Source organism: Hyaena hyaena, unplaced genomic scaffold (assembly GCF_003009895.1).
Source record: "Hyaena hyaena isolate Hyena2069 unplaced genomic scaffold, ASM300989v1 scaffold_1529, whole genome shotgun sequence".
Taxonomy (NCBI): Eukaryota; Metazoa; Chordata; class Mammalia; order Carnivora; family Hyaenidae; genus Hyaena; species Hyaena hyaena.
The window spans coordinates 145,683-164,224 of record NW_024082166.1 but is presented as its reverse complement, the minus strand read 5'-3'; the positions used below and the strand labels follow the sequence as shown (position 1 = coordinate 164,224).

Here is an 18,542-nt window from a genome sequence, read left to right as displayed (position 1 = left end):
ATTGATCCAAGTTTCTATAATACAGTTAAAGACCAGGCGCTGTGTTCCCCCTTTTACAATTTTACAAATGAGGACTGGAGCGGTTAGGAGGCGAGTCAAGCGGGGCCAGGCTGGAAAATAAGAAAATAGGGGTCTTTCCACCCACAAGAGATGATGTCACCCTGTCTGTAGACAAGTTTTGAGCTTCAAAGATTCTAGGGAAGGATTAGTATAACTAAAATACATTTATTGCAGCTTAGCTGCGTATTTTAAAACAGAGCATTAGGGGAAAATTAGCCAATGGGAAACTATCAAACCGTGCACCCGCACGGTTAACGACGAAAAAACTGCAGCAAGGAAACGAATTCTGGAAGTTTTTACAGGAGCAACTAATGAAATAATCCCCCAGGACAGACCCCCAAACTCACAAGAACAGAAACTTTAATCCCACATTCTTGGTGCGCCAGGACGGCCTCGGCTTCTTCAGAAAAAAAGGTCTTAGCTTCGGGACAGGAGTCTCACCGAATTCCTCCCCCACCCGGGGACCAGTGCGCCGGGGCGGCGGTCAGGCCTCACCTCCCCGCCCGGAATCCTATTCATCGCGAGCCTGCCGCCCCTGCGCTGCGCACGCGGAGGCCACGGCCGCCTGGCCCCAGGCCGGACTCCTCTGTGCCCAGCCCCACCTCAGGAAGGGGCAGGAAGGGAAGGCCTTGGGAGTCGGCAGGTAAAGACCCACAGGGCTGCCCACCCGCGGGGCCGCAGGTGCGCTCCGCGAGCGGAGTCCCCGGCGCGGCAGAGGCGAGTCCCAACGAGCTGGCAGGCCCCGGCGGAAGTTGGCCCGGCGCCACTGACCTGTCAGGCCCCACTGCCTTAGGTCCTGCTCTTGCACCCGAGCCCGCGCCGCCACGGCTCGGCTCCGGGTCTGAAGGGCCACTAAGAAGGCGGGCACGCGGCCACCACACGTCCCGGTACTCTCACGCTCCATCCAGCAGACAGGCTCCGCCCCGTGTCCGCATGCTCCCTCCAGCCTAGAGGGCTCCGCCCGGCGGCGCGCGCGCTCAGTCCAGCCCAGAAAGGCTCCGCCCCGCGGCGCGCGCTCCACCCAACCCAGAGAGGCTCCGCCCCGCAGCGCGCGCTCCATCCCGCCCAGAGAGGCTCCGCCCGCGGCGCGCGCGCGCTTCCTTCCCGACGCGCCGCGCCAGATCCGCGCGCGCAGCGGCCGCTAGAGGACGCGTCCTGCGCGGAGTTGTGGCCAAGAGCCGTGCTCGGAGTAAACCTTCAGGCTCAGTTCGTGTTCTTCCGGTTGCGCTCTGCATGCTCTCGGCTGGTGGGAGGTCAGACAGTGCTCGCCATTGTTTTATTACCAACATTGACTGTGCGCCAGGTACATACCTAAGTCTGGTGGGCTGTGGGATTATAGAATTCGGTACCACATGGTCCCTGCCCTCCAGCGACTCACAGCGAGACTGTAAAGGATAACGTACTCATTTCAGTTTGCACCAGGGATAAATTAGTTTGAGCCCCGAAATCCTCTTAATCTTTGCTGTTGGCTGTCGACCAAAGTTAGGAAACTCTGAGTGGTAGGAAATTAAAATCATAAACATTGTCATTACCACGACGGATTTCTCAAATGAATTATGGGGAGCAGATTGAAGCAACGTGCTAGATTAGGGGTCACCATGACAACACCAGTTTTGAGTGGATCTGTGATGTAGTAATTTATAATTTGAAGAGTACCACCAATACAAAATTATAACCAAATAACTGCAGTTAATGATGCAGTTAGAGGTCCTACCCTAAAGGTTTTACAAGTATTTAGTTTCTCATTTAACCCTTGCAGTAACCCTATAAATAGGTACTAGAATTGATCCCACTTTAGATGAGGACATCTGAAATCTTATTCAGATGTGGTAATAATGTGACATTACCACATTATTCTCTGGGTAATGTCATCAGGATACTAGTCCCGTTTAGGTTAACCTGGGTGCTTCTCTCTCCTGTAAATTCAGATTAAAGATCCACTCCCTCGCTGCTGGACCAGTTCGGTGGCAATGGAGGGGTGAGTAGTGGTCAGATACTAGAAAAATTGAAAAGGTAGAGTCTATAAGGTACACAGACAGATTGAGCATCTGAGAAAAGTCCAAGAATAAAGGATGGTTTCAGGAATTTAGCCTGAGCGAATGGTAGAAAGGAGTCTCCATTTATGGAAGGGGTAAGACGGAGAATGAGGAGGTTCAAGCAACAATAAGAATTCATTTTTAACATCAGCTATACTTCAATTTAAAAAAAGAATTCATTTTTGGACACAGTAGCATGGAACCTTTCTTAGATATAGCCAAGTGGAGATTTTGAATAATCAGGTAGATTAGTCAGGACTTCGCAGGAGAGGATGGAGCTGAATGTATTAATATGGAAGTCATCGTTTTCACAAGGACCTTAAACCTTGGTACTAGTTGGGAACTCCTAGGGGATGACTGGAATTATAAAAGAAATTTAGCCTTGGACAACTAGCATTGATGAGTGGAGATGAAGATCAGGAAACAACAGGAAGAGCCTAGAAGCAGCAGCTTGTGAGATAGTGGGAGGACGAAGAGCATGGTGTCCCTGAAGTCAAATAAAGAGAAATTTCAAGAAAAGGGGAGTGATTATCTGTGTCAAATGCAACTGAGAGATGAGCTAAAGATAGGATAAAGAAATACTAGATTGGGCGATATGGTGGTCATTGATGACCTTGCCAAGAATGATTTCTTTTTTTTTAAGTTTATTTTTCTTTTTTTTTTTTAATTTTGAGAGAGAGGATACAGAAGGGGCAGAGAGAGGGAGAGAGAGAAAAATCCCAAGTAGGCTCCTCATTGTCAGTGCAGAGCCCAACACGGGTCTCAAACTCAGGAACCGAGAGATCATGACCTGAACCAAAGTCAGACACCCAACTGACTGACTGAGCCACCCAGGCACCCTGCCAAGAATGATTTCTATATATTGCAAAGTCAAAAGCCTGATTGGAGTGGGTTTCAAAAAGAGAAGAGGAGGAAAGAAAATGGAGACAGAAGTCACACTTCTCTTTCAAAGGGTTTTGCTGTAAGAGGAAGCAGAAAAATGGGAGCAGTAACTGAAAGGAGATATGGGGCCCAGAGGAGGGTTGTTTTGTTTTCGGATGGCTGCTATTAGAGCATGTTGAATACTGATGGGAATGATCCAGTAGAGAGAAAAACTGATTTACAGGAGTGATGTCCTGGAGTGAGAGGAGGTGGGAGTCAGTGCCCAGTGGAGGGGGCCAGTGCACAGTGGAGGGGGTCAGTGCCCAGTGGAGGAAGCCAGTGCACAGTGGAGGGAGCCAGTGCCCAGTAGAGGGAGCCAGTTCCCAGTAGAGGGGTTGACCTGGATGAGAGCACAGACAGTTCATGCACCGGAACACGCAAAGGCACAGTACACAGATCTGGTAGTGAAAGGATGCGCAAGATCTCTTTTGACTGTTTCTGTTGCTTAAGTGCAATGAGAAACAAGGTCATCAGACAACCTTGAAGAAGCAGAAGGAGATTTGAGAGGTTTCAAGAGGAAAATGTGTGAAATAGTTGTCTGGGAAGTGGGATAGTGAATTGACTCGAGAAATATGGTAGCATTGCCAAGCAGCAGCAAGGCTTATGGTCCTGAGACCAGCCAACATGGTGTGTGTTGAGTGCAAGTGGGGCATAGTTAGAAAACTGGATTTTACAAGGGTTGGATGTTTCCTAGATGAGAGTAGACAATGATTACATGGGCCATATCTGCAGTGTCTAGAACAGGGGTGAACAAGGCAGAAAAAGTCTGCACGTATGGAGCCTAGATTCTAGTGAGGGAGAAAGACAAAAAGTGGGATCGTACGAGGTATCAGGTAGTATTGGTGCTAACAAGATAGCAAAACAGGGTAATGATATTAGGAGTAGGGCTGAGAAGCAGCTCGGAATAGGGTGGATTAAAGTGCATGTCACCAAGCAGATAGCATTTGAGCTAAGATCCAATGATGAGAATCCGGCTGTATGAAGTCAGGAAGAAGAGTGTTTAAGGCAGAAACCACAGGGAAGAGGCACTGAGGCAGGATTAGCAAAGGAATAATAGATTCTTTAGATTGATGAGGGTATTCTTGAGGGGACTTGGTCATTGACTGGATATAGGGCTGAGGAAGAAAGAAGTGTTGACATTGACTCCAGGGGTTTCTGCCTTGGAAGACTGGGTGGATGTTGATGCCAGAACTGAGACAGAGAATACAGGAAATAACAGCTGATTTGAGGAAAGGAAGATAAGGATTTCACTTTTGGGATATGTTGAATTTGAGAATGCCTGGGTAGCTCAGTTGGCTAAGTGTCTGACTTGATTTCAGTTCAGGTGGTGATTTAACAGTTGTGAGATGCAACCCCATGTCGGGCTCCCTGCTGGACTTGGAGCCTGCTTAAGAGTCTCTTTGTCCTTCTCCCCCTGCCCCTCCCCCGCTTACTCACATGCATTCTCTGTTTCTCTCCCTAGAAAGAAAGGATATGTTGACTCTGTCCCTAGAACAGTGCCTGGCACATATATGCACTCAAGAAGCATTGCTGAACGTTTAAATAAGGTGCCTATAGAACAGTTCTGAAGTTTGAGACCCATGAAGCACAGAGAAGACATTATTTCCCAAATGGGCAAACTAAGGCACAGAAAGTTTGGGCAACTTGTCCAATGTCTTTGAGTAAGTCAATGCTAACTGCTTGAATAAACTCTAACTCCGTTCCTTTAGTCTTCATTGCTCAGGTTACATAATGACTGTTTCATTAATTCTTTGTTTCTTTTTCCACAGAGATGTAAATCCTCTGGCAATACCAACCCAGTACAATTAATGGTAACCAGATCATGTGATAGGTCTCCCCATCTTCCCACTCTACAAAAACAAATGGGATCAAGCACAGGTTAGCAAACAAGTTGTTGTTCGTTATGTGCCTGTTGTGTAACAGCGGGACACCAGCTGGCAGCGTGCAGTTAACCAGTTATAGAGCCTGAATGGAAGCTGCGGCAGGGATGAAAATTCATACAGACCTCTTCCTGAGTACGTGGACATGGATCTTTGGGTTCAGGTTAGGCTTAGGCCATGACCTTCAAGTGGAAAGATCATTCTACTGGAATGAAAGAGAAGAGTTTTCTTTCTCCCAACAAAGGAGACTCCTGACATTATTAGACATTCTTTGCATCAAATAACATATAATAAATTTAAAACCCAGAAATTCAGGTACTTTAGAGCATACACATTTATCAACTAAGTAAATCTGGTTTATAAGAGTCTAGTCCAGCCACTTTAGAAAACTGCCACTCCTCTTTAATCCCAAAGGTAAGGGCAAAGCACTGAAATATTGTCAAAGAAATCTTTGAGGACAAAGTACAGAGATTGTAAACTGGCCCCAGCTCACAATCTGCCCACAGGTATTTTGGTTTCTGTTGGGAGCCATTCTGAGCCCACTAGTTGAGAAAACTCCTGGTGAGGTTAAAACAAGTTCTCACGGTCTCTTGCCAGTCAGATGATGACCGATAGCCACCCCCCCCCACTCAGGTGTTTCTGCTTGAGCACTGACCCCTAAGGTACCTTGCTGATCAGTATCTGGAGTGGCTTGTCCCCTTATTCCCCCCCTGGTATGATGATTGCACCTTGTGAAGGAACTTGTTGTGGGAACTTATTGTTTTGATTATGGGAACAGACATCGTGTCTCCAGCAGGTCCTGTTTCCCTCCATACTTTCCCTTGAACTATGCACAGGCTAATGACCCTTACTCATAAAAGACTAACCTTTACATGTATAATCCTGTTTCTACCGTTGTCTTAGTCCAAGATGTTCATACAGCTCAACACGTAAATCAGCTAACCAAAAATGTCTCTCATGCCCTAACTATTCAAGAAATCATAAAAGTAGACACAAAGGTAAATGCACTCAAAGAGGCTATTCTGTGTATTGGAAATAAGCTAAACTCTTTAAAGGTATGGTTGGCTCTCTGGTGCAATAAAGCATATAACTGGAAAATCAAGTCTTTCCCGGAGACAAAGAGCCTAACTTAGAAGAAACAAATAAGAGCACTTGAAGACAAGTTAGTACATACACCTTTGCTAACTGATGGTGTATAGCAGCCCCTTCCCTAAGGCCTACATTTCACAAACACCTTCCCTTACCCTGGCAGCTGTGATGAGGATGCATAAGAGTATCTACAAACCTATGACTTAATTTTAGTGTTACTAAAATGTGAACACCCTGTTATTTTCTTAGTTACTCAACCTCACTATAATTGGGGCAGTTCTGCAAGAAGACTTCTGTTAAAACCTACTTCTGTACATTTGTAAAAACATCTTATCACAGAGAACTATCTGTAAAAATTCCATTTTCTGATGCCATGTTAACATTTGACCTATAAATAAAGACACCAAAACCGACAGGACAGAGATGCCTGCCTGGTGATCAGAAAGAATCTCGGGGCTCTCTCACTCTCTCCCTTGCCAACACTGTCCATCCTTCAGGGACCCCTGGGCCTGCTGGAGCTGGCCTCCGGCAGGTTTCCAGGGCTGTAGGGTTCTTTTTCCCCTTTTTATTTGAACACCTTTTGACTGCTAAGCCTTGCCATGAAAGTGATCACATGCAGGACAGATGGGTGGCTCAGTTGACTGAGTGTCCCTCCTGAACCCAGAGTCACGGGATCATTCTCCCTCTGCCCACTCCCCCGCTCATTCATGCTCTCTCTCTCTTTCTCTAAAATAAAATTAATAAGTAAATAAATAATTTACCAAAATTGTTTTACAAATTTAATCATGTCTGGGGCACCTGAGTGGCTCAGTCAGTTGAGCATCCAACTTCAGCTCAGGTCATGATCTCACGGTCTGTGAGTTCAAGCCTCACGTTGGGTTCTATGCTGACAGCTCAGAGCCTGGAGCCTGCTTCAGATTCTGTCCCTCTCACTTTCTTTCTCTCTGTCTTTCTGCCCTTGCCCTGCTCATACTCTGTCTCTGTCTCTGTCTCTCTCAAAAATAAATAAGCATTAAAAAAAAAAAAAAAAAGACTAATCGGGGCGCCTGGGTGGCTCAGTTGGTTAAGCATTCGGCTCCGGTCATGATCTCACGGTTCATGGGTTTGAGCCTGGCGTTGGGCTCTGTGCTTACAGCTCAGAGCCTGGAGCCTGCTTCAGGATTCTGTGTGTCCCTCTCTCTCTGATCTTTCCCTGCTCATGCTGTCTCTAGCTCTCTCTCTCAAAAATAAATAAAACATTAAGAAAAAAATTTTTAATTAATGTGAAGTTTCACACATTGTTCCTCACCCATTAGTATAATTCTGCAGTCCACACAGCTAATCACAGAAAGCTTCTGAGTTTGCCAACTCTGGAATTTAATTTTTGTGACATATTTCCACAGAAGGAAAAGGAAGTCTCCATAATAACTGTGAGGCCAAAATGTTTCTCATGACTCGGTCTACAATTAAAATATCTTTCAACAGTGTGATCTTGCCACCAGAGGCTACAGTCCTAAGAATTCTCTCCTGCTCTGGTTGATGAGAGGCCAAAGCTATCTTATGCCCTTGTTACAGTAAATGCTCAGCACATAGAAAGAGACAAGCCATGGTGCACTCGGGGAATCAGAGAAGACTGTTCATTGCCCGCACGGGTGGTGGCCCAGCAGCGTCACCTCCAAAAGCTGAGCCCCAAACCTTGGCATTGGCCTCCTTTTATGCGTGGGATGGTAGGGAGCTGAGAGACAATAGAAAAAGGGGGAGGGGGCCCTTATCAGTGGTGCTTTCTGGGCAGTTGGTGGACACAGGAGACAAACAAGATTACAGAAGCCAAAAACACGCAAGCCAGCATCTGGCTGGCCCCTTTTGTTTTTACGAGCTTTCCTTCTCATTCCCCCCTCTTGATTCTCAAGCTGCTGTAGCAGACTTGGAGAAAATCAGTCTGTGGGGGCCAGGGAACCCTTTGCTGCCATGGGAGGAGGGGCAAAGACTGTTCTGGCTTCCCCCCACTGGACAAGGACATCGAAGGGAGGGGGGAGGCAGCTAGGGGTCTTTGTCATCCAAAGGAGAGTAGCCACAGCTAGAATCGTCCCACTGGAGCATCATCTGGAATTTTATAGCTTCTAGACGAGAGGAAACAAACCTAGTTAGCATATTAAGGATACAGGGACTGACCAGGAGGGCTGTGAAAAGCATCAGGAGAGAACCAGTAAAGGGAGGAGCCAGGATGCCCAATTCTATATGTTGCTCCAAGAGTTCCATGAGTCTGCTAGTTCCTGTCTTTGTTCATTTGCTCCCTTAACTGCTGGACCATAACTCAGACTATCCCTGAGTGGTTGACACAGAAGCCACACTCTTCATTTAGGAAGAGACATAGTCCTCCCCTTTTGGCAGTGAGCAGGTCCAGCCCTACAGCAAAGAGTATAGCAACAAATATGGATGACAATGAAATCTTAGGGAGAACAATGTGTTATAGTTCATTTAAGTTGCTTGGTGATTTTCCTCAACCTTCTGGTTACAGAGAGTTTCTCAGGTGTTGGCTGCAGGCTGCTTATCGTCTGCTATCTTCTTAAGGGTGATCTGTAGAGGATTATTCTGGTTAGCAGTTACTTTCCATTTCAAGTGGTTGTCAGGTGATAGGTAGGCTGCTTTTACCTGAGAATGGTGGGTCCTGCAACCTTGAGAGCTGTGGGTGTGGTTAGCACAACTAAATAAGGTCCCTTCCAGGTAGGTTTAAGTGGTTCCTTTTCTCAATCTTTTATCCAAACCTGACCCCCAGGTTTGTGGGGGTGTATAGTTTTTACTAGGGAACCAGGTATCCTGTCTGCCACCCATCTATGTAGCTCAAAGACAGTTTCCCCTAGTCCTTGTTTTTGTATTTCTCTATTCCCTAGCTCTATCAGGTCCCCCTTGAAATTGACTAGTGGAGGGGGCCTTCCATATAGGATCTCGAACAGGGTAGATCCAATTTTTGCCAGTGGAGTATAGCATATTCTGAGAGGAGCTAGGGGTGGTATATCTGGCCAGGGCAAGTTAGTTTCCTGACATGGTTTTGCCATGGCTGATTTAATGGTCCGGTTCATACGTTCCACTTTCCCTGAACTCTGGGGCCAGTAGGCTGCATGTAAGTTCCACTGGATATCTAGAGCTTTGGCTACTTGCTGCACCATCTCGGCCACAAAAGCTGGGCCATTGTCCAGATGTATGGTTAATGGCATTCCATGTCTGGGAATGATATCCCTTAGCAAGGCCTTGGTTACTTCTCTTGCCTTTTCGGTATGTGTGTGATAGGCTTCAAACCAGCCCGAAAACGTGCAGGTGAATACAAAAGATATTTGTATTCTTTACTGGGTCTTATTTCGGTAAAGTCTACTAAATCTTTGAAGGGTGTCTGACCACAGTGCTGGGTTCCCATGGGCCCAGTGGGACCTTGTTTGGCATTATTTTGAGTACAGAGGCAGCGTTGAGAGAAGGAGGCACAGAGGGAGGGGAGTCGAACAATTACATAGCAATGGCTTCTGACACTGAGTGCTTTCCTCTTTGGTGTCCCTTGCCATGGATGACTGCTACCTCCCTCGGTTCCCAGATTGCCCTTAATAGTTTTAGGATTTCTCCCCATATTTTTTATTTCTTTTCCTCCTGCGGTCAAAAGTCCTCTCTCCTTGTATACAGCCCCACGTGCATGTAAAGTGGCAAAGGCATAGTGTGAGTCAGTGTCTATGTTGGCCCGTTTGTCTTTACTGAGTTCTAGTGCTCTCATTAGGGTCCACAGTTCTGCTCTTGGGGCTGACCATCCTTGTGGAAGGGTTTTTGCTTCTGTGACTTCAAAATCAAAGATTACTGCATAACCAGTGTATCTTTTACCTTTGTTCATGAAACTGCTGCCATTGGTATACAGGAGGAGGTCAGGATTCTGTAAGGGCCTATCTGATAGGTTGGGTTGGCTAGAATAGACTTCATCAAGTACCTCTGGACAATCGTGCTCTGGGGGCCCCGACCCTGCGGGCAAGAAAGTGGCAGGGTTTAGAGTTTTTACAGCTTCCAGTCTTATTCACGGGTTCTCACATAGCAGTCCCTGATATTGTGTCATCCGAGCATGCCTTAGCCAGTGTTGCCCTCTGGCATCCATCAAATAACAGAATGGGAAACCTTAACATTTAGGTTTTGCCCCAATGAGAGTTTGTCTGCTTCCCTGATTAAAAATGTGGTGGCTGCTAGTGGCCTCAGACAGGATGGCCTTCCTGCTGCAACTGAGTCAGTCTGCTTTGAAAGGTATGCCACTGGCTTTTGCCAAGGTCCAAATTCCTGGGTGAGAACCCCCGGGGCCACCCCATTCTTCCAATGTATGAACAGGTTGAAATCTCGTGATACATGTGTGAGTCCCGAGACTGGTGCTGCCGTGAGTTTTGTTTTTATAGTTTTGAACGCCTTTTCTTGATTAGAGCCCCAGAAAAGGGATGCTCTCTCTTCCCCCTTTAGTGCCTCATACAGAGGCCTGGCCAAGTCCGAGAACCCTGGAATCTGTACCCGACAGAATCCTGCTCCTGCCAGGAACTCTCGGATCTGCTGGCGGGTAGTGGAAACCAGAATGGCACAGATTGCCTGTTTCCTTTGGTCTCCCAAAATCCATTTGCCTTGGGTAATTTGGAAGCCCAAATTTTTAACTTCCTGTTGGCAAATCTGTGCCTTTTTCTTTGACATCTGGTATTCTGCCTCTGCTAGTAGCCTGAGTAGGGCCGTGGTTCCCTCCTAGCACGAGGTCCTTGTGGGACTGGCTAGGAGAAAATGGTCCATATATTGGAGGAGGACGCATCCAAGCCCTGTCCTGGAAACCTGGCTAAGTCAGATGCCAGTAACCCACTGAATAAGGCTATTGAATCTTTGAATCCTCGACTGTACCTTGGCCCCTGGGTTAGGGTTTTCCCATTCAAAAGCAAATAGGGGTTGGCTTTTAGGCTCTAGCTGTGGACAGAAGAAGGCATCTTTTATTTTATTTTATTTTATTTATTTATTTATTTCTAGGAGAGAGAGAGACAGCGTGAGCAGGGGAGGGTCAGAGAGAGAGGGAGTCACAGACTGAAACAGGCTCCAGGCTCCGAGCTGGCAGTCAGCACAGAGCCCGACGCGGGGCTCGAACCCACGAACCGCGAGATCATGACCCGAGCGAAAGTCGGACGCTTAACCAACTACGCTACCCGGGCGCCCCTGAAGGCATCTTTTAAATCTAGGCCAAGGGTGTGACTCCTAGTAGAGTGTGTGGGTTAGACAGTGCTGAATACAGCGTGATGACTGCTTCATTAGTGGTTCCTAGGTCCTGTACAGGGCAATAATCATTTGTCCCAGGCTTTTTTAAGGGCATCAGGGGAGTATTCCATGGGGACTGGAATCATTTTAGAAGTCCCCATCTGAGTAGCCTGTCCAAGTGTGTCTGAATCCCCAGGTGTGCCTCCTGTGGGTCCAAATATTGGTGCATTTGGGCAGGTTGGGATCCAGGTGTTAGGTCAATTAATATTGGGGGGCGGGGGGAGGTGTTGACAGACCAGGACGCTTTCCTTCTGCCCAAACTGAAGGGAATTCAGCTTCTAGCTTGGGAGTCACAGTTGACCCACCAAGAGGGGAAGTATATAATCTCCATTCCCCTTTCTGTGGAATGGTCCGGAACAAAATTGTGGGTTGGGCCTTTTCATTTAGGCACAATTGTGTCTGTCCATCCAAAGGGAAGGCTATTTCTGCATCCAGCTTGGCTAGGAGGTCTCTACCTAACAGTGAGACTGAGCAGTCAGGGAGATAATAGGAATTCACAAGCTTCTTGGTGACCCCTTCAGCTGGCACTGTTGGGGATCCCAAAATAGCCTTCGGTTTTGTGCTCCTGTGGCTCCTAAAATGGTGACTTTTCGACCTGACAGAGGTGCCACTTTGTGTGTCACCACAGAGTTTTAGGCCCCAGTGTCAACCATGAGGTCTATTGTCTGGCCCCCCACCTTCATTTTGACCATGGGCTCATGGGGGCCTAGTTAGATAGAGCCTGGTCTTTCCTAATCAGAGTTCACTCTTGCCAGTCTGATCAGATCAGCCTTGGGTGGCTCTGGTTGGTAGTGGCTGGGTGGAGTGGAGGTTTTTGGTTTCCCTTTCTGGCGGTCGGGGCATTCATTTTTCCAGTGTCCAAATTCCTTGCAGTAGGCACATTGATCCCGTCCCAGTGGTGCCCTTCTTTTCTGTTCTTGCATCCCTCGTGGTTTCCGTGGGAGCCCTTCCGAAGGGAGTGGTCCCCCTGAGACAGCGGCCAGGAAAGCTGCCTTTTGTTTCACTCTTTGCTCTGCTTTTTCTGGAAGCTTAATCCCAGTTTACAAAAACCTTAATGATGGGGCGCCTGGGTGGCTTGGTCGGTTAAGCGTCCGACTTTCGCTTAGGTCATGATCTCGCGGTTTGTGGGTTCGAGCCCCGCGTCGGGCTCTGTGCTAACTGCCAGCTCAGAGCCTGGAGCCTATTTCAGAGTCTGTATCTCCCTCTCTCTCTGACCCTCCCCTGCTCACGCTGTCTCTCTCTCTCTCCTAGAAATAAATAAAAAATATTTTTAAAAAAACCTTATTGGCAATTTCCAATAATTCAGTGGCATTTTTTCCAGCAAATCCTTTCAATGTTTAGAGTTTCTGTAGAATGTCACTTTGGGCCTGTCCCACAAAGGCAGCATTAACCATGCGCTGATTTTCGGGGGCTTCCAGGTCAAATGAAGTGTAAACTCTGAAGGTCTCACATAATCTTTCATGGAAATCAGCCAGACTCTCTTCTGGCTTTGTAGGACTTCAGATATCTTTGCCATGTTGGTGGGCCCTTGGCCCCTGCTTTTACCTCCTGGAGGAAGACAAGTCAGTATCTTTCTAATCTGGCCCTTCCCAACACTGTGTTGGGGTCCCAGCGGGTCTCCTCTTTGGGCATAGCCTCCCATAACCAAGCCTCAATGTCTAGATTCCCATTTTGGTACCTGAGTCTGGAGCCATTTTCTGGCTTTGGTGACATCGGCACTTTTCTGTGTTGAAAAGGGAAAGCAGAAGCTGCTTACTATCAACCCAGGCAGGGCGGTGAATCTGGATTATGGAATCTACGCAGAGTAGGGCTGCGTGTGGTGTTTCCAGTTGAGGAGGTTAGTAGTGGAGAACGATTGGTAGTAGAAAACTGATGCCCCCTTTTGTACGGTCCCATTGGGGCATATTCTCTGGGGACACCTAGTCTCCTACAGTGGCATCTGCACTGCCAATGGGGGCTTTGGACCTTGAGCTGCAGACCTAAGGCGTCTTCCTACCAGTTCAGGTGTCCCTGATTGGGGTGGGCTGGCTGCTGGTGGTGGCGAGACCGATGGGGGTGGATTATCAGGCAGGCAAGCTTCCCCTCCCTCAATTGATGGGGTGCTGGGGGCATATGGTGACAGAAATGGAGGGACTTTTGAATTTTCTTCGAGGATGGGGACAGTTTTTTCTGCTGTGAAGTCTTCTCGGCCCATGCCACTCAGATCCTACACTGTCCCTTACTATTAATGTAGAACCAGACCCAAGGAGGCTTGACTTGGGCTATTTCCAGCCATTGATCTGGGTGGCCAGGGTCTCCACTAATTACTTTATAAACAGCTGGGGCTATGGGGACATCTAGGGTGCCCTCCGGGGGCCAGCCTGCACCAAATATGGGCCATTCTAATTCACAGAGGGTGCATAACTCCCTAGGGGTCAATTTGACCCCCATACTCACCTAAAAATCCTTCTTTAAAATTCTTAATCATACATTCCAAAACAGTTGGTTTTGAGGCATTTCCCCTTATCCTGGTACCCTAGATAGATCCCTCCCAATGTACAGTGTTTCAGGACAAACTCGAGGCAAGAGGTCCCATGTCCCCTGGGGCACTCTCCTCATGGGGGGGGGGGGGGATTTAGACGCCTCTTAGCATTGACAGGTCTCTATAAACCAGACTTGGATGTGGCCTCTACAGCCTTTGCAGACGGATTCTGCCTTGAGCTGAATGAGGTCATCACGGAATTTGAAGGATAGGACCCCCTCAGGCTCCATAGCCAAGACAGCACAGCACTCACACACACATTCAGACAGATTGCAGACTTCCACCCAGGACTTCCCTGTCCGATGTGGCAGCTGTGTCACCTGGGAGGTGATCAGACTCCCCCTCTGCCTCTAGGGTGGGCCTGAACTCTGTTCTGGGTCCCTGGGGACACTTACTGATCCAAAGTCCTATGTGGCAGAATTTTCTGATTCTCTCTGGAGTCCGTCCGAGCACAGCAGGGGCTGACCATTGCCAGGCCCAGCGAAGGTCAAGGTGCAGTGAAATCACCGGTGTTGGGCCTTCCTTTCCATGGCAGGGCCCTGGAAAAGTGGCTTCTCTGCTGGCCTCTGACAATGGTGGCTCAAGGGACCAGCATAGCTGTCGAGTTTCCTGGCCAGTGAACCAAATGTTACAGCAAATACACAGTGCTCAGGAAGAGACAAGCCATGCACACTCAGGAATCAGAGACTATTCGTTGCCCCCACTGGTGCTGGCCCAGCAGAGTCCCCTCCAAAAGCTGAGCCCAGAACCTTGGCATCAGCCTCCTTTTATGGCTGGGATGGTAGGGGGTTGAGGGACAAAAGAAAAAGGGGAGGGGGCCCTTATCAGTGGTGATATCCTGGCAGTTGGTGGACCCAAGAGGCAAACAAGATTACAGAAGCCAAAAGTATGCAAGAGAGTATCTAGCCTCAGGCATCTGACTGGCCCCTTTTCCTTGTTTATACTAGCTTTTCTGCTCATCCTAACCGCATAAAGCCTGGGTCTCAGGTTTAAAAAATGAGCACACCTGTTGCACAAATATCTGTATTCCTGAAGCACTGTTACAACTTTCATGCAAGAGAGTTCTCCCACCATTCTCCCCCAAAACGGCCCAAAATTGGCATGTAAAAAAATCTTCATAATCACAGTTTTAACAATGAAAGAGTGCTTCTGCAAGGTCTAGGATACATAATAATGTATAATGAAGGTTGTAACAACTACCCCATGAAGTTGTGGGTATTAATTAAATGAAATTAAATTACTAAATAAAATGAAATAATTTTTTACAAGGAACTAAACACAAACTTGAATCTCCAAGGTATTGTGAAGGACCAAAACACAAGTTGGGAATTAGCCTGGTGATTGCCAAAGTATCTACATTTCACCAATGGAGACTCAAAGAAATTGGGAATTGTCCCTCGTTGTGGAGGGGACACAACCTCATTTGCTTGGGGAATCCACCCGAAAATGTTTCATGGTGTTTTTCTCCTAAGTGTGGCCCACAGACACAGGTTCTGAAAGTAAACAGAACATACACACGCACACACACACACACACACACACACACACACACACACAGTGTGACCTCTCTTCTCAATGGTGGGACGTGGACAGCCAGCTTTGGTAGATTGTGCTACTGTTCCCAACTGGTCCCTTTTTCTCTATAAGTGACTATTGACATCCTATAAAATGATTAGACATCTATGTCCTTATCCATTTGATGTTAGTGCCTCCCAATGGGCTGAGTCTATGTAATTTGCTTTGACCACTGCAATGCAAGTAGATGTGTGGTAATCTAGTACATGAGCCAAAGCTTCAATTGTGCTTGCTCAGATTGTTCTAATATATAAATATGTAATATTTAATATGTAAGAAATTATTTCAAATTTTTCACTATTAATGCCAGCTAATATGACCAGTCTTTTTGTTTTGTTTTCCAACGCAATGAGGAAAACAGCTATATCATTGCCTACTTTCTTGGTTACACATCTGATTAAAGATCATCTCATAAACGAATTGGCCATTTTTAATCTCTTCTTTCTTGAATGGCCTGTTCATATCCTTTGTTTATCTTTCTATTATATTGTCTTTTTCTTAAAAAAAAAAAAAACATTTATTGTCAAGAGAGAGAGGGAGACAGAGAGAGAGGGAGACAGAGGATCTGAAGCAGGCTCTGTGCTGACAGAGAGAGCCAGACACAGGGCTCAAAATCTTACCATAAGATCATGACCTGAGTTGAAGCTGGGCACTTAACCGACTGAGCCAACCAGACGCCCCAATCTTTTTTTCTTATAGTTGTGTGGAAGCTCTTCTGACATTTTAAATTAAAAAAAAATTTTTTTATAGTTTATTTTTGAGACAGAGAGAGACATAGCATGAGCGGGGGAGGGGCAGAGAGAGAGGGAGACACAGAATCTGAAACAGGCTCTAGGCTCTGAGCTGCCAGCATAGAGCCCGATGAGGGGCTCAAACCCACAAACTGCGAGAATCATGACCTGAGCCAAAGTCCCATGCTTAACCGACTGAGCCACCCAGGAGCCCCCTACATTTTAAATTTTAATCTTTTGTTTAATACATTGCAATATGTTTCCCTGCTCATAGCTTTTCTATATACCTCATTTAGTATTATTTGTATACCGAAGTTTTGAGTTTCCATGTGTAAGACTTTTCCTTTACTGTCCTTAGTTAAAAGAAAGGCCTCCCTTTTCTCCCAGATTATCTTTTCCTGTATTTTCTCCTAGCATTTCTCTAGTTTGTTTTTACATTTATCTCTGGAATTTATTTTCCTATACATTAGAAAGTCAGGACCTAACTTTAACTTTTCCCCTAAATAGGTAATAATTGATCATTCTTCCTTTCCTCCAATGATTTAAAAAATCATCTTTACTGCAAACTAAATTCCTTTATATACACATGGCCATCTCAGTCTACAGCAATATCACAGTATCTCAGTCATTATAATGTTACAGTTTGTTTTCAAATATCTTTTCAATTTTTTTGTTCCTTTAAATTTTTTATGCATGTTCTTTGCCAGTATTGAAAATAAATTTGAGAATCAACTTGTCAAGGCCCATAACAAATTAAACTGGAATTATTTAGAGTGCCTTGACATTACCAATTAATGTTGGAAGGCTGGGAAACTTAATCATCTTTACAACACTAAGGTACTCTATCTGGGAACAAGGTATTTATCCAAGTCATATTTTAGGTCTTTCAATCCGGTTTTATTGTTTTCCTTATATAAGTCTTGCATATTACTTTCTTATTTAGGAAATGTTTAGATTTCATGCTATTGTTAATGGGCTCCTTTATTCTATTACTTGTTCTAATTTGTGTATAGGAAAGACATTGATTTGTGTCTGTTAATCTTATATTTTGCCTCTTTATTGAACTCTCTTTTCAGTACAAATAGTTCTTCAGATGATGCTTTTGGATTTTTAAATTTTTCACAGATAAGAAAATGTTACGGCATGTTACTGTGACCTTGAGTGTGTGGTTTAAAAACGTAAAAGAAATGTGTTCTTGGGGTGTGGGGGAGGGGAAATGAGTCCGTTATACCTAATAGAATGACAGATAACCATTAAAAAATGCTTGTATATATGAGACCAGAGAAGATATGTAGCAGCCAACCTACTTTATGGCACTAAGAGCCATAGAATTGTGGGCTGTGTGGACCTTCAGTTTGATCCAGGATGATGATTCCAATCTCTAATAGATTTCAACTAATTTATTGTTTTAAAATTTTACATATGGCAAATTCGTGTGGGTTGGTTTTTGTTTGTTTGTTTACCCTTCTATGAATCTTAATGCATGATTCTTATAACTGGCACTACAAACAAGATACAGAACAACTCTAATACTCCTTCATCAGTGTCTCACTACATCTCTGACCCTTAGAAACAAGTGATCTGTTCATCATCACTATAGTTTTATCTTTTCCAGAATGTCACCTAAATGGAAGTATACTGGCTTTTGAACCTGGCTTCTTTCACTTAGTGTAATGCATTTCAGATTCATTCATGTCATTTATTTATTTATAGTTCATTCCTTTTTATTGCTGAGTAACATTCCCTTATATGGATTATGGATACAATCACATTGTGTATCCATTCAAATGTGGAAGAATATTTTGGGTTATTTTTAGTTTTGAGCAGTTATGAGTAATACTACTATGAACCTTCATGTACAGTTTTTGTGTGGACATGTTTTCATTTTTCTTTTTCTTTTTAAAACTTTTTTACATTTATTTATTTTTGAGAGACAGAGACAAACAGAGCCCAAGTGGGGGAGGGGCAGAGAGAAAGGGAGACACAGAATCTTAAGCAGGCTCTAGGCTCTGAGCCATCAGCATGGAGCCCTAGGTGGGGCTTGAACTCAGAAACCGTGAGATTATGACCCGAGCTGAAGTTGGTTGCTTAACCACTGAGCCACCTAGGTGCCCCCATATTTTCATTTTTCTAGATTAAGTCTGTAGAAGTAGGATTTCTGGGTCATATGGTAGATGTTTAACTTTATATAATATAAATCTACCAAACTGTTTTCCAGAATGACTGCTCCATTTTGCATTCTTATCAGCAATGTATGAAAGATCCAATTGTTCTAAGTCCTTCCCTGCACTGGATATTGTCAGTATTTTTCACTGTAGCCATTTTAATAGGTGTGTAATCATTTCCCATTTGGTTTTAATTTTCATTTCCCCTAATGACTAATGAGTTCATTAGTGGTCTTTGCCATCCATATATCCTCTTTGGTGACATATCTATTGAAGTCTTTTGC

The 18,542-nt window shown here is 45.5% G+C and overlaps 1 protein-coding gene across 2 annotated transcripts in view; it reads right to left on the bottom strand.

Moving 5' to 3' along the window:
• The window catches only part of CHD1L (chromodomain helicase DNA binding protein 1 like), a 71,707-nt gene extending 57,493 nt beyond the window's left edge, over positions 1-14,214 (bottom strand). The window contains exon 1 of one of the 2 annotated variants that reach the window (XM_039224066.1): positions 14,183-14,214. Coding sequence is in view for 1 of the 2 variants with exons in the window: in XM_039224065.1 (XP_039079996.1) it covers positions 832-964 (133 nt within the window). In the remaining variant the exon portion in view is untranslated. Of the gene's footprint in view, positions 1-831; positions 987-14,182 lie in introns of those variants that run through there. The other variant, XM_039224065.1, reaches the window with a different exon arrangement.
• Between the last annotated feature and the right edge of the window lie 4,328 nt (positions 14,215-18,542).